General features: G+C 35.6%; 1 protein-coding gene across 1 annotated transcript in view; it reads right to left on the bottom strand.

The window, feature by feature from the left end:
- Positions 1–14,177, bottom strand: part of HDAC9 (histone deacetylase 9) — a 457,613-nt gene that overhangs the window by 80,779 nt on the left and 362,657 nt on the right. The window contains exons 19-20 of the mRNA XM_065666283.1: positions 10,559–10,678; positions 10,089–10,186 (exon numbers count right to left, since the gene is read on the bottom strand). Coding sequence (XP_065522355.1) covers positions 10,089–10,186; positions 10,559–10,678 — 218 coding nt within the window. The remainder of the gene's footprint in view (positions 1–10,088; positions 10,187–10,558; positions 10,679–14,177) is intronic.

Genomic DNA, 14,177 nt, shown 5'->3' with positions numbered 1-14,177 from the left:
GCTGTCACTGCATTTCTTTTCCTGGTTTTGCTTGCAGTTCGTAAGAAGTATATTGAAAATTATAGGTAACCTTTTGAAAGATGTTTTCGTTGTAGAACAAATGAGGTAAATGAGCAGATAATAAATTGTCATTTTCAGATCCAAGAGGAATCAGTTTCCATAGAGAGTTCATTACATACGCAGTGAAGCAGATTTTAATGAAGCATGAGGAGTGAGAAGTCCCTGAGACATAGGAAACGAAGCACTTACAGAGGTTTACAAACAATACTTTCTTCATCTGTAAATATCTTTATTGAAGACATGGGAGAGTTGGATTGGATAGGGAGATAATTAGCCCCCATTCTCCCATCAGCCTAATAATCCTGTAGACGTACATTACTGTACTTTTCAAAGGGAAACTTCTTTTAAGGGGAGGATGGGGAGGGGAAGCAACATTCTAAAACAGTGTGACATCAAAGGCATTAATTTCAGATGTGATGAGGCCAGGTTCGAGTACCTGATTTGTAAGAATAGGGGACAAGATTATTTTTTTAATTATTTTGAATTTTTCAATGAATGTTTTTTCGCTTCCTAGGGTAATGTCCTCACCATAAGGCTAGAAATGAACATTGTCACAAAAGGGTTTGAAATGCACACTTAGTTGTTTTCTTGGAAAATTTCAAATAGTTTTGGTTTTGTTCCAGTGTAGAAAAAAATCACATGTCGAAACCACTGATAGTTGCTACTTACTGGAATTGCTGTCTTTGGTCATCTCTACTTAGTAATGCACACCCTGCACAGGAGGGAAAAAGCAGCAGAGACCAGTTAATTTACTGTAAGGGATTAAAAAACCCAAGTAAGTTGCTTCTTCCCTTCAGCCCTCAACAGTGTATCATCTGATAAGCCTGTACGCTCCTATGCATGACATAGGAGAAATGCACCCCAGATGTAGATATTTTTCAACCTAGTTTTATACTGTGTTGAGATTTGTTTGGTTCAGTTTTTCATAATATTTTGTAATAAATTAATAATTTTGGTGACTTTAACACCTGACATAAATATGGCTAGAACACTTGTAGGAGTTAAATACATGAATCACCTACTGAAATACTTCGAAAGCTTATCTTGTTTAAAGATATAACAACTCATGAAGCTGCTTGCATATAAACTTAAATATTTGATTGCTTAATTAGGTTAAATGTTGTCACAGTATCTAAGATAAGATCCTGAAACATTTACTTGGCAAAGAGCCTCTGCTTTCACAAACTCTTTTAAAAATGACTTTTGCAAGAAGCTACTATTTTATATAAGTAACAACACTATATCATAGCAATGAATAATGCTGGTATGCAGAACTGAGACTTGCATTACCTAATGACACAAATGATCAGTTTACTTCTGAATCCTGACCCTAGTATATGTGATCACAGGACAAAGGCTCCATTTTGCATGAAAAAATGTACAAATATACCAAACATGATTAGTCACTCAAGGACTGAACATTTTTCTTATATTGTCTGTAAGAAACAATGTCTAGGAGTTTGAAGTCTGATGGATTCCCTCAGACTGGGAAACAATTTATTCTGCAAGAACCTGCATCAATTTAATGTGATTACTGGTGGCCCAAGCAGTACTGTTAATACCACATAATCATGAGTCATAGACCTCCCTGTACTTTTTCATTAGATATCCACTTTTGAGACATTTATGTTTTCATAGTTTCAAACATCTCTCCACAAGACTAAAAGCTGACTTTAAAAAGTAATAAAATACTCAGAGTTGGGGCTCCAACAATATCCAGTAATAAGAAACCTCATAAGATCTTGCAAGACTGAGCAGAGTGCTATTCAGCATAATTCAGGATTTCAAAATCTGACTCTTGCCAGATTTTTCTATTTTTCTTCAGAATTACTGGATCTTTATTTGCTAGAATATATTTTCTATCTATGTTCCTTTCATTCAATTACTTTGGGGCTAAAGTGTAGCACATTAATCATTAGGATTAAAAAATATCTCCAAGGAGTTATTGGTGCAAAAGCATGAGAACATCTGTAAGCAGAGGCATGCCCTGGAGGTACCCACACAAACTTACACTGAGATACAGGTGCGTGAGCACACACAGAACTTCACAGTAGTTCTTTGCAATCCAGCTTATATTTGAAAGGAGCAAAATAAACTCCCATTTCTTTTTCTTCTTTACGTATTAAAAGAAGAATAGTGGAGGTTTCATTAGCTAAGCTGGCTAAAGAAAGCATTAATCAGAACCGTGTAGCCGAAAGGCCTCTGTTTCTGCTGTTCTTGAAACAACACTTCTGTCTGATTCTGGATAATGGGCTTTTAATAAAAATATCCACCAAAGGAAAACAATTAAACAATACATAAAGCACCAGGGTGCAATCTAGTGGTTCTGTTACAGTCTGGAGCTGTTCCAGCAGAGAACATGTGGGTATTTTTTACAGGCTACAGTGTAGTTCTCAAAAGTTATTATAAAACAGCAAAATTTAAATTGGGGCTGGACATCTATGCAGTTGCTCAGTGTTGCTGTAGGACTTTTAATTCAGACCTGACATTTATCTCCATTGAAATGCCACAGATATTTCGACTTTTAGGATAAAAATACCTTCTGTGCTCTTGCTGCTGTTTAATTTCTTCCAGGACCTTTGTGGTGATATTTCACACCTTTCCATGAAAGTATTTGACAATATGGCAAGTCTTTATCCATACACCTTTATTCTTTCATCTTTCTGGCTTGACAAAAATTGGAAAATGGTTATATCGGAAAAGAGTTCAGGTACCTTTCAGTACTTTTGAAACTACAGGCCATGTATGGTTTGGGGTTTTAATCAAATAGTTTTAACCTGAACCACATAAACCTGACACATGTTATATTTTATTATCCTTTCTCCTCCACCCCCTACTCTTCCATGTCAATAAAAGAAACTGTGCATCTATAGAAAAGTAAACCGACACTAATTAATTTCGGTAATGAAAGATTTAATTTCTCTAGTTCCAGTGAAAGAGAGGAGCATCATATACAGTTTTAAAAATCCTGGTACAGTAAAAGTGAAAATTTAGGGTAGTTTGGTGAGAAGAAGTTGGATTTTTCCAAATAAAAATAAACAAGTAGGAAGAACAAGAGGTCGCAGGTTATAAACACTGTTGCCAGTTTTAGTTTTATGGTGAACTTTGAAGTACAACAAAATGTTGAAAAGCTGTTTATACCAGTGTTTCAAATGCTTTTAACTCCGCTTCTCCATTTCCTAAGGACTCTGTCCCTATCCCCATGATACCAATCATCTGAATGCTCAGAACATTTGTCAAGAAACAAGCATGAAAATTTACCATTATTACAAAACCTCCCCCACCACACTGAGAAAAATATTCAAAATCCACAAATCCTCAGGACTATTTAATATTTACATATGAAACTTGTACTCTAAGCAGATTTAAAAAATATTAGTCCAAGCAAACTTCTACCTTCAAACTTCTTCAAAAGGAACTGCTCGTGCACTCTTAAGACATCTTTTTATAGCTGTTTGGTGTACCCTTCTTTGAATTCGCTTAAGACATTTTCTACATCAGAAGGGAAAAGAAAGATATCTCTGGTTAAAATGCTCATTTTTAAAGGATACTTGGAAGAAGTAGACAAAATCAGATATTAAAAACTGATTGAAACTGTTAACTTATGACTCCAAAGAATGCTGTGGGTGACTGAGGGCAATCTATACAGAAACCATTGTATAGATTTCCTAGAGCTTCCATGACTGCGTTCTGTTCAGCTTTACTCTTCTTCATAAAAGCAGTACTATGCCTATGACAGTGCAGAAGGATTGTAGATGATTAGCACTCTCAATAATGTCCATCTACATTTGGGTAAATCATTATCTGCCTGTCATACATATGACTCAGAGATTCTGCCTTCCTCTTTGTGCATGGAATGCTGAATACATTGCTGTCAGCGAATAGAAAAAAGAAAGAGCAATAGCTGGGATAATCTTTATGAGTTATTGTAAAGCAAAATATTGAGAAATAATTTATTTCCATCAGTATATATGAACATGGCATTTTGCTCGTCTGAGGCTATTGCCAATGGAGTTCACTGATGACATAATACAGTTCTGAAGATGTTAGTTCTGTCTCCTTCAAGTTCTTTTCTTGACTCATGAGACTGAGCAGCTAACTTGGCTTTTTCATTTCCTCTCCCACACTTTTGTCTTTTTATCTCTTCATATTTGAAGCAGAAACTAGGTCTTACCATATTTTTTTTAGACCCAGTCTATCATAATACAGCCTTAGAAGCAGCCCCTGGAGATTACAGTCATAAAAATATATAGCATTAAGTTATGGGTATTTAAAATTATTGTTTAAAAGAACATTTTTTTCTCAAAAGCTATTCTTGGTGGAATTCATTAAACATTATCACAGTACACCACTGTTCTATGACTTGCTGTAAATAGGTAGAGCTAGGAAAAATGTTGATTTTTATGTCTTACAGTCTTTTGCTTACCAGAAACTAGATTTCTACTCAAAGTTATACAATATTGCAGAACAGTGGTGTCAAAGAAAACCATGATAATAATCAAAATAATATAAATCGATGGTTCGCCCTCATGTGGTGTATTTAGCTCATTTCTATAAAACAGCAGAGCTTCAGAGATGAGAATTAAAATGACTTGGCAACTGGATATATTTCTAAATGAAGAGAGATTGAGAAGACCAGAAATATTGTAGTTCCAGAGAATACAAATAGGAAAGGAAATGAAACAGATAATGCAAATATATTTAAAATAATAAATATGGATAACCAAGAATACGCATTTCATCTACACATATAATACATGAACAAACAGACATTTAATGAAAGTGGAAGCCTAATTATTTGAGCTGAAACAAAGAACTTTTGTTTTTCAGACACACATTAAGACCATATACCAATAGGATACACAGAAAATTAGTTATCTCGAATTCCTTAGTGAACAAAAAGTTATAAAAGTGAAATTTAAAGGCAAATTAAAATAATATATACAAATACACTGTCTATGTATACTTATATGAAAAAATAAGGAAAATACAGCCATATAGTGTTCTCTATAGGGTTTATGTATCAAAATGTAACTTAAGTCAAAAAAATTCATATCAGTATCTATGCTGAAACAGAAGAAAATGAAAAGAAGAATATATCTGAAAACCAACAAAAGTGCATTTACAAAGCTTTTCATTTGAAGAGTCAAAATTAAATGTCATCAGACCAGAAAATATAAAAACACTTGGTATACATCAGTGCAATTTCTCAAATAAATTTAACTATGATGTTTAAGTCCACAAGACTGCGATGAATATATCAAAGTTCAAAATACAGAATTTTAGACACATTTATTTTCTCCCAAAACAAGCACTGAGAATTGTAACACAGAGTGCAGATTTTCTGCACAACTTTTCTTTCATTTTTACACTATAACATATACAATTTCAAGTATGATTTTAATTTTGAATTCTTTTTAGATAAAATTATTATTTTGGGGACAATTATAAATTTTGTCCTGTGTTTTAAATTGAATCATGGGTATAATTCATCCTTAACTGTGACTTAACATCACCTATGCCTTTTGAATTTTCTCAGCTCCTTAAATTAAAATCATACATGTGGCTGCTAAAAATTGGATCTCAAAGATAAGACTATCATGAGCTATTTCTAATCATTCCAAGAAGCACACATACATTTCATTTTATGTAAGCTTTTACGGCCAGGTTCATTGATATGCTGTGGCTGTTTAATGCTATTCTGGAGTAGAGAAAAGCAGCCAGTGCATACTGGCTGATTAAGTTAAATTTACAGCTCCTTTGTTAAATAAAAGCAGTGCAAAGCAGTTGGAAGTCACACCCCAGTCTCATTCTGTCGCTTGCTTCTCTCTGACTATCCTAAACACTCACATTTGTTCCCACTGCCTCCTGCATCTTCTATATTCTGCTCTATAGAAGCACATCTCTCCTGTCCTCTGTAAACTCCAAGTATATACATATACATGTGTGCATGTGCAACACAGACCTAAGCCTCTGTCTGCTGCCCCCTTCACTGAGCCCATCTGGTAAAATGCGGAGCTTATGAAAATAATTATTTGAACATTAGTAGTTGACTATTGCTCTTATTTTTTCTGTAACTGTTGGCAGAAGAGACTGGATTACACCCTCATAAACTCATGTAGAATTATCCTCTTAGAAAAGAGCCACCATCTTCTATTGCCTTCAAAGAGATTAAAGCAAATTTAACCTGAATAGATGGCAGTAAATGATGAAACAAAACTGTCTGAAGGGAAGGATACATGAAGCCTTGAAAATAATGGAGAACTGTGCTTTGGTTAACAGGGGAAGAGATGCCTGCACTTTAGGATTTTTGTAGACAAGTTGCTTAACTATAGTAAACCTCAAACAAAACTTTTCTGGAAAAAAATAAAAGGTACAGTGATTTAATTACTACACTTCTTTTCCATTCTAGAGAAACTTCTCTCTCCTACATTTTATACTATGTCCTTGCAGTTAACACAGGCAAACATATTTTCTTAGTAGAAATGGGAAAGAAATGTAAAGGAAAACGTATTCTTTTATACATGAAAGCGCAGTCTTCATCTTCAATCCAGTTACAGACATTTAAATTTTATTTTGTACTAGAATTACTTTAAAAATACAACAAGGTCTCTTCACGTAGCACTGAAATTAAAATGGCAAAGACAAACCATCACCATTATTTTTCTTGTTTCACAAGAGTCCCACAGGAGCCACTCACTCAGCATGCCTTTGAAGTGATTATTCTGTTATGCCTCTAACTCATATTCAAATTTTCTGCATTTTTACACATTAAAGTTGCTTTTCCCCAAAGAAATAGAAATATTTTCTCTTGGACAGTGTGAAGGAAGAGTGAGGTGGACTCTCATTCCGTCCCAACAAAATGTACTTAAAATAGATTCATCTAGCAATTTACGCAGTGTACAATAAGTAATATTCAGCTCCCTACATGTGTCTGTATGTAAATACTTACATTGTTCTACAAATATATTCTGGCAGGTGAACAATATACCTGATATCAACTACATCATCATATATAATACATTATTATGGACAAAACTCCTGAGTCCGAAGAAACCCTCGCTCTCTATTTCTGTGGACATCATTCAGAAGACTGTGAAATTGACAGTCAATCAAGCAGCAACAAGCTACCTAGTGTCATGGCTGCTGACACTTCAAATATGTGCTTGGTGCAATTCTGGAAAGAAACTAGGGCTTTGCTGGTGACAAAGTGAAGGTTATATGTACCCCCCAGGGAGCTTTAGATGATTTTAATGCAAATTTCTCAGTTCCTAAGAACTCAAAGGGTTAGGCTTCCAAGGCAGGCAGAAAACAGGAAACTTCAGCTTCTTACCATACAGGCTCCACCTATCTGTAAACTTACTCACACCTTTGATCCCCTGACTTTGCTAGGGATTGAAAACTGCATAACCTCTCTGTCTACTGGGGAGTAGGTATGAAGAGAAAACCTCTCCATTTTGTCCCTTATTTTTGTCTTAAAATTGAGGATGTTCAACCTTTTACCCACCCTTAGATTGGATCTTTGATCTTCCCTGTAAATCTGTCTCTAAAACCAATTTATCTAAAAAAAAAAAAAAAAAAAGAAAAATCAAGCCTATTTTCCTATCTACATAACTCACTGTTTATTTTCCTAAAAACTGACCTGTTGCAGGTCAAAACTCCAAAACAACAGCTGACTTGTGGGGGTATTCCAGCAGCTCTTCTATTGAAATTCTTGAAGCCTGTACCTTTCTATCTATGGCTAAATGACTGAACTGCGGATCTCTCTTGACTGTCTCACAATTCTGGCAAAACACAGGCTATATGATGTTTGAAATTTTGGATAATAGCAGGGCTAGATTCTGTTCCACAGATTGTCTCTTTACTAGGAGTCATAAATTTAGCTAACATTCAGACCAGATGCACATAAAATAGCTACCTTGTTCTTATGTAAAGTTAAGAGATTTTTCTATTCGCCCTTCAAAGTTCCATGCTGTTTGCTCCATTGTTCCCCATTCAGATTTGTCATACCAGTCACACCAAATCCATATCAATAATACCTAGATAGGGCACAATGACTGTGCCCAAGCAAAAATGGTCTTAGGGTGTAGGGAAACATTTCCTGTCAATCCTTGGAGAAAAGGAAAACAGCAATAACTATTGTAATCAGTCAACAGCATTATATTAAAAAATATAACATTCACATTAATTCCAACATTAATTTTGAGGTTAAATGTATTGAAAAGAGAAGCATTAAATTCTGCATCATCAGCAATTCTTTTAAGGCACATCTCAACCTTGACATTGAACTTACCTGCAATAAAATAAAATAAAAAAAATAAGCATTTATATTAGTGGTATGTCTGCAAATGATCAGCCAGCATGTAGTAAGTTACAATAATTTTATTTTCCTGAATAGTGCTGCTTTACTCAGGAACAGATATTGAAATCCCTTTAAAACTGAAGCAGAGTAATAGGTACAGCAGCAATATTAGGGGCTCCAAACTATTCATTAGCTTGTCTTAAAATAGAACTGCAAAGTACATCTTTGACAAGGCATTATTAAGCCCAGGTATTTGTTGTCAGGATATCAGGGGTGCCAATTATGGTTGCAGTCAGTTACATGAATCTTTTGTTCAATAAGTTGGGACCACCATTCTCTGCAGTATTAGATGGCCAGATTACCTATACCATCGCTGGGACAAGTTGGATCCAAACCAAGAATTTTGGGATGATCATACAAGATGTATTGATATCAGACACTAAGAGCAGTGATTATAACCATCCAGTTACCTAACTTCTGTAAAAATCTCATCAAAGAAGAAGATCTTGGAAAGAGCTTGAGGAAATACTGAGGAGTACAAACTTTGGAGCCTGCCACTATTTATTTAGACTCTTTTTAAATACAGACAAATATTGTAAATAACATTGAAACCTTTTCCACAGCAACAGTGTGATACTGTCACTGTGTAATGCTGTTTCTGTATCTAGGGCTTATACTTTGAATTCAAGTGTGTTGTTATCTGATCCTCTGCATATTATTTCATGGACTGCACAGGAATGCTACAGAAAAGGAAAAAAAAGGGTTTATATTTTTTGCGATGCATTATCAATAGAATATCCCAAAGCTACATAAGATAAATGCACTACTTCAAACTAGAAGTCTTGAAAGTGACTGGAAATACATTACTTGTCTCATTGCCTTTCTTGCATATCGGTTTCCACTTTTCAAACACATAGCCTTTGCCCTTTGTCTAGAAAGGTGAGTGCCCACTAAACCCTTCACTGTACTACTTATAATGCAAGAAAATGGCGTAGGTAAGGCAGGACTACTGAAAGTCTAAAAGAGTGTGTTTTAAACAGCTTTTATCTCCTCTGGTCCCATAAAAGTAAGACTAAAAACTATGACGCGTTACCTATGAAAGAATAAAATTTCATTTAGAATAAGCTATTGAAAATAAAGAGAAATGCTTTCATGCATGCAATATTTCCTGTCATTTTTACCGAGACATTTCACAATTAACTTCATTTTCACAATAGAAGTTATTTACTTCTAAGTAAGTTACACTTTACTGCAATTCATAGAAAAGCAAATTGGTCAAATCTGTGCCATCACAATGAAACTTCTAAGTGAATGAGGAATGCTGGATTTGGACCATACTTCATATTGCTTTCTATCATCTTCTTTACTTGCATGTAACTGCAACTGATGTGAGTGCGAACAGTAATTTTCTTCTGCCTTTGCTTACATTTAAATTCTGTAGGTAGAGATGTGAACAAGCTCAAAGTAATTTTACTGGCATGATACAATAATGATAAAATGAGTGACTGATTAAATAGATTTTTTAAAATTATTATTTTGAGTGGATGATCACAGCAATTAAATTATCCATTTTTATTATTTACTAAGCTTTTGTATACTTGGAAACCAGCATTAAATTAGTTTCACCCTGAGTCATTCTCATGTCTTGCAAAATTTCATTAGTTTTTGTTCATGTGCTTATGTTCTACATCCAGTTTTCAGAATTTTAAAAGAAAAAGTTACAAACCTGAATGCTGTGAGATACTCAACATCACCCATAGGAGGATCCAAGCCACCTGTCCAAGCAATATTTATGTTATAACCTTCACCAGGGCCACTTCCAACCTGAAAAAGGAATAAAATGCCAAAAAGAGTGAAGAGGAGAAAACAGAAGTGGGAAAAGAGAGGGAAAGCGGGGGGGGGGGGGGGGGGGGGGGAGCAGGGGGTGGTGGTGTGAGGGGGGTGGGAGAAGAAATAGTTCCTGCGTGCTTCAGAAACAAACATCAAACAACATGTCAGATTAGCCCAGCCTTGTTTGACAGGGACTGCTCTGGGTTATGCACTTGTTCTCCACTGGTCCCCTGCTCCCAGTAGACAATTTGGTAATCTGGTGTAATTTAAGGAACCAGAGAAGGACAAGAAAATTAGGGGCAATCATGCAATGCAATTACCTGAAAGATACAAATAAAAATGGGGGTCTAAAGAAATAAACCTAACCTCATTTGGGGCTCCACTGCCGGGGAAGAAGTTGCCTTCATCATAGCGATGGAGGGAAACATACAGGATGCTGGGGTCAGCATAAAAAGCCTGCTGTGTACCGTTGCCATGGTGAACATCCTAAAGGAGAAAGAAAACAGATGACAAATGTAATAATGTCCAACTCAGTGTAGAGAGCTCACTTCTGCTTTCTTTTACACCCCCCCCCCAACCCCGTTTCTCTCCCTCTCTTGCCCTCCTTTTGTCTTTCTTTTCCCCCTCCCTTCACCACCCCATACTTCCTGAACTTTCAGGCAAATTACTCTTTAATGCACTCATTTTTTAAACTGGCTTCTAAAAATCAGGAAACCATAGCGAGCGTGCCCTGGAGACTCCAGATGAGCAGTCAGTGAGAAATCCCAGTCCTTTTGTACAATTAGATATTTATACACCGGCTCTTTGTACTCCTTGCCTCAGTGATGGAATCTAACATCCTGTTTTATGGAGGAATTTTATGACTTATTAACTGCCAACAGTTCATAACCCCTCAGGCTTAATTAACTAGCCTCATTGGCCTCTGAAGAAAGACTAATGTTTAAACTACAAACTAGTATTTTGCAGAAGGATCTATGGTTTACAGAGCTTTTTCACAATTCTTGACAGAACACTAAACATAAGTATATTCATTGATTTGCCAAGTTCCACTATTGAGGTCAAAGGGTCTGTGACCAGCTGAGTAAATTGGCTTTCTTGAAACATTCAGTTCAGTTCAGTCCCTCAGCGGTTAGATCCACATCAAAAGAGATGCCAGATGCAGAAAGGACTTCATACTTCATTTTTGCAAAATCATGACGGCAACAGTTGAAGACATAGGAATATGATCTCATTAGCTATTAAATCATCGCAGATAGGATGGTGCCTTCACCAATCAAGGAGTGATCTTGGCCAGTCTCCATATTTCAAACATTGTATAATGCCAGTGAAAAGAAATTCTGTCATTAAATGAAATACTGGAAAAGAAATGCTGACAGTATACCTGCATAACAAAGGCTGATGATGTCGACTTTTCCTCTTTTTTAGTTTTGTTTTCACAGTTCTACTATTGTACTATGTGGTTAGACATGCAAGAAGCTTTACAAGTGAAAATGGAAAATACACTTGCCTTTAGGCAGAAGAAAGTTGAGTCTTTTTTGTAAGTTTGTCCTCTACATTTGTAAGAAGCTGAAAAATTATGAATATTATTGATTCTCCTCCCTTAAGCTTTTGAAATTTCTCATATAACAAGAGAATTCAGAAGGAGTACAGAAAAAGTTTCTGGATGGCAACACTATAACTGAGACTGTATTTTATGAAGCCTAAGAGGTCCGAACCAAATTTAGTATCACAGAAACAGTGGTTACATTTTCCTCAGGATATCTAAACTCCAGGAAGTTTGAAGTTATCTGTGTGCTGCCAATGGCACAGCAAGCACTGTGCATTGCTTCTGTTTTGTGCCATCTGGTCTAGCCCATGACCTTCACCCACATTGTTCAGGACTCTACATTGATTGAGTCTTACTTGTACAGCATTGTGCTTCACTTGGACCTCCTCTGGGACCTCTGCGGGGTAATATTATAACAGTTACTTTTCTTTCCTCAGTTGAAAGTTCTTGAAACAACATGGGGATGAAGTTACAGCCCAACTGTAACTTAATGCCAGGGTTAAATGTAACATATTTTGGAGGTACAAGGGAGCACACACTGCTGTAAGGGTGTTGGAGATTTGAAGGCAGCCAGCATAGTATTAGAGGGCTCTGACTTGCAAATGAAGTAAAATCTGGAATGCAGACTAACTCCAGAATCCCATTCAGTCTTCAACTGTGACAATTAATTGATTTACTCCAGACCCAGATCATGCTAACATACATGAACATATGGATGATCTTGGAACAAGAATTGTAACAACAATCTGAGAAGTTCTGTTGGCCATACAGATAGATCTGCAGAGATTATGGATAATAACATAGTAGGACTTAACTTTTATTTTAATTAGTCTTTCTTTTCCATGCATGTTTGGGGCTTTAGATGTATTTTTACTGTAACATTTTTCATTGTAACATAGAAAGAACTTTACAAAAATTTATTATTCAAATTTTTATTATTCAAATACGTAAAATTCTGCTAGCTTTCTTGTCTAAACTTTAATTCCACCAAGGATTACTGAGTTTTGAAGAGCAGTAACTTCTCTGGTTAGACAAAGGAGTCTGTTGTTTAAGACTGCGGATGTTACCACATGAGAAATGTGTTCATATTCTGCCCTTAGCAGATCAAATGTATTCCGGGTATATAAGTCAGTTCAAAAATGGAGATTTATTCAAATGGTGGAATAAAGAAAAAAAAAAAGCTGAAAGAGAGGTCTTTTATTTTAGTGTCGAAATAAATGAAGGAATGATTAAAAATTAAAAAGTTAAAAATTTATACATGAACATATGTAGCCGCTATGAAGACTACACTTGATTTGTAACTAGACTACAGTTTTAATGTATGGGACTGAATATTACTTTTTAATATTTACATTGAAGTATCATGTATAGCTGCCAACCTGCATGGGGTCCTGCTATGGCAGACACTATCAAAATATAGTCTTAGAGGTTAACTTCAAGTCTAACATCTGTAACTCCAGTCTTTCCTTCAGATGCTCAAAACTCTGTTGGTGGGCATAAAGATGTCACTATTAACTCGTTAATTCATTTCATTTGGATTGCAATTTATCTGTAGTTTGCATACATAAGGAATTTTCCATATGAATTTTTGTACATCATTGTGCTGCTCATAGAGCAGACTAGGGACTGGACTGCAAATGCTCCAGAAATGAAGTAATCTATGTCAGTCATATTTCTCCCTTTTCAACAGCTGAGTTATTCTGGCCAATGGGACAGAGTCAGAGAGAGGCTAGTATTTCCTACTCACTTTCCTAGGTAAGGACAGGCAGTTTCACAGGTAATCATTTGCACAGGTAATGATTTGTACATTTAACTTTTCCTTGAAAAACTGAACCTGAATTCCCAAGTGCTTATTGGCTAAGCAGGTCAAATGTAATTGGTTTCTTTTCCTGACAAAGCAAATGTAACATTTACAATCAAAAGGACTTATAAACATTCACAAAATACAAAGTTTGAATAGGCTTTTCTTATTAAAAAACAAGAACAAACTCAGAGTTCCCTTTTGGTCAGTATTTACAGCAGTAAAACTCAATGCACTCTAAGACTCAAGTCAGCAAACAGATACAACACACAGTGGAAGTGAAATCTTCAAAAATATTCTTGCAGTTAGAATTACGTTTCTAACTGATAATAGAATATTCTGAGAAATATTTGAAAAATATTTTAAGAATATTTAACCTACCCATATACTTCTTCTACCACTCATTTTTCATTTGCCACTCCTTCTCCCACACTTTCCTGTTTTCTGCTTCTCTTCAACAGCCAGTATACATGTTTAACTGAACAAAAGTGCTAGATGGTAAGGCCACGACTTCACAATAAGATTTAATTAAGAGTGCAGATATGAACAAGATTTAGACTATTAAGCCCTGCACTTCAAAAACCCTTTAACATATTTTGTCTTTAAATCTTTTATCACCTGCAAAAATTAATTAAGTG

The sequence above is a fragment of the Lathamus discolor genome, chromosome 2, assembly GCF_037157495.1.
Source record: "Lathamus discolor isolate bLatDis1 chromosome 2, bLatDis1.hap1, whole genome shotgun sequence".
NCBI lineage: Eukaryota > Metazoa > Chordata > Aves > Psittaciformes > Psittacidae > Lathamus > Lathamus discolor.
This window is presented reverse-complemented; position numbering and strand designations above follow the sequence as displayed.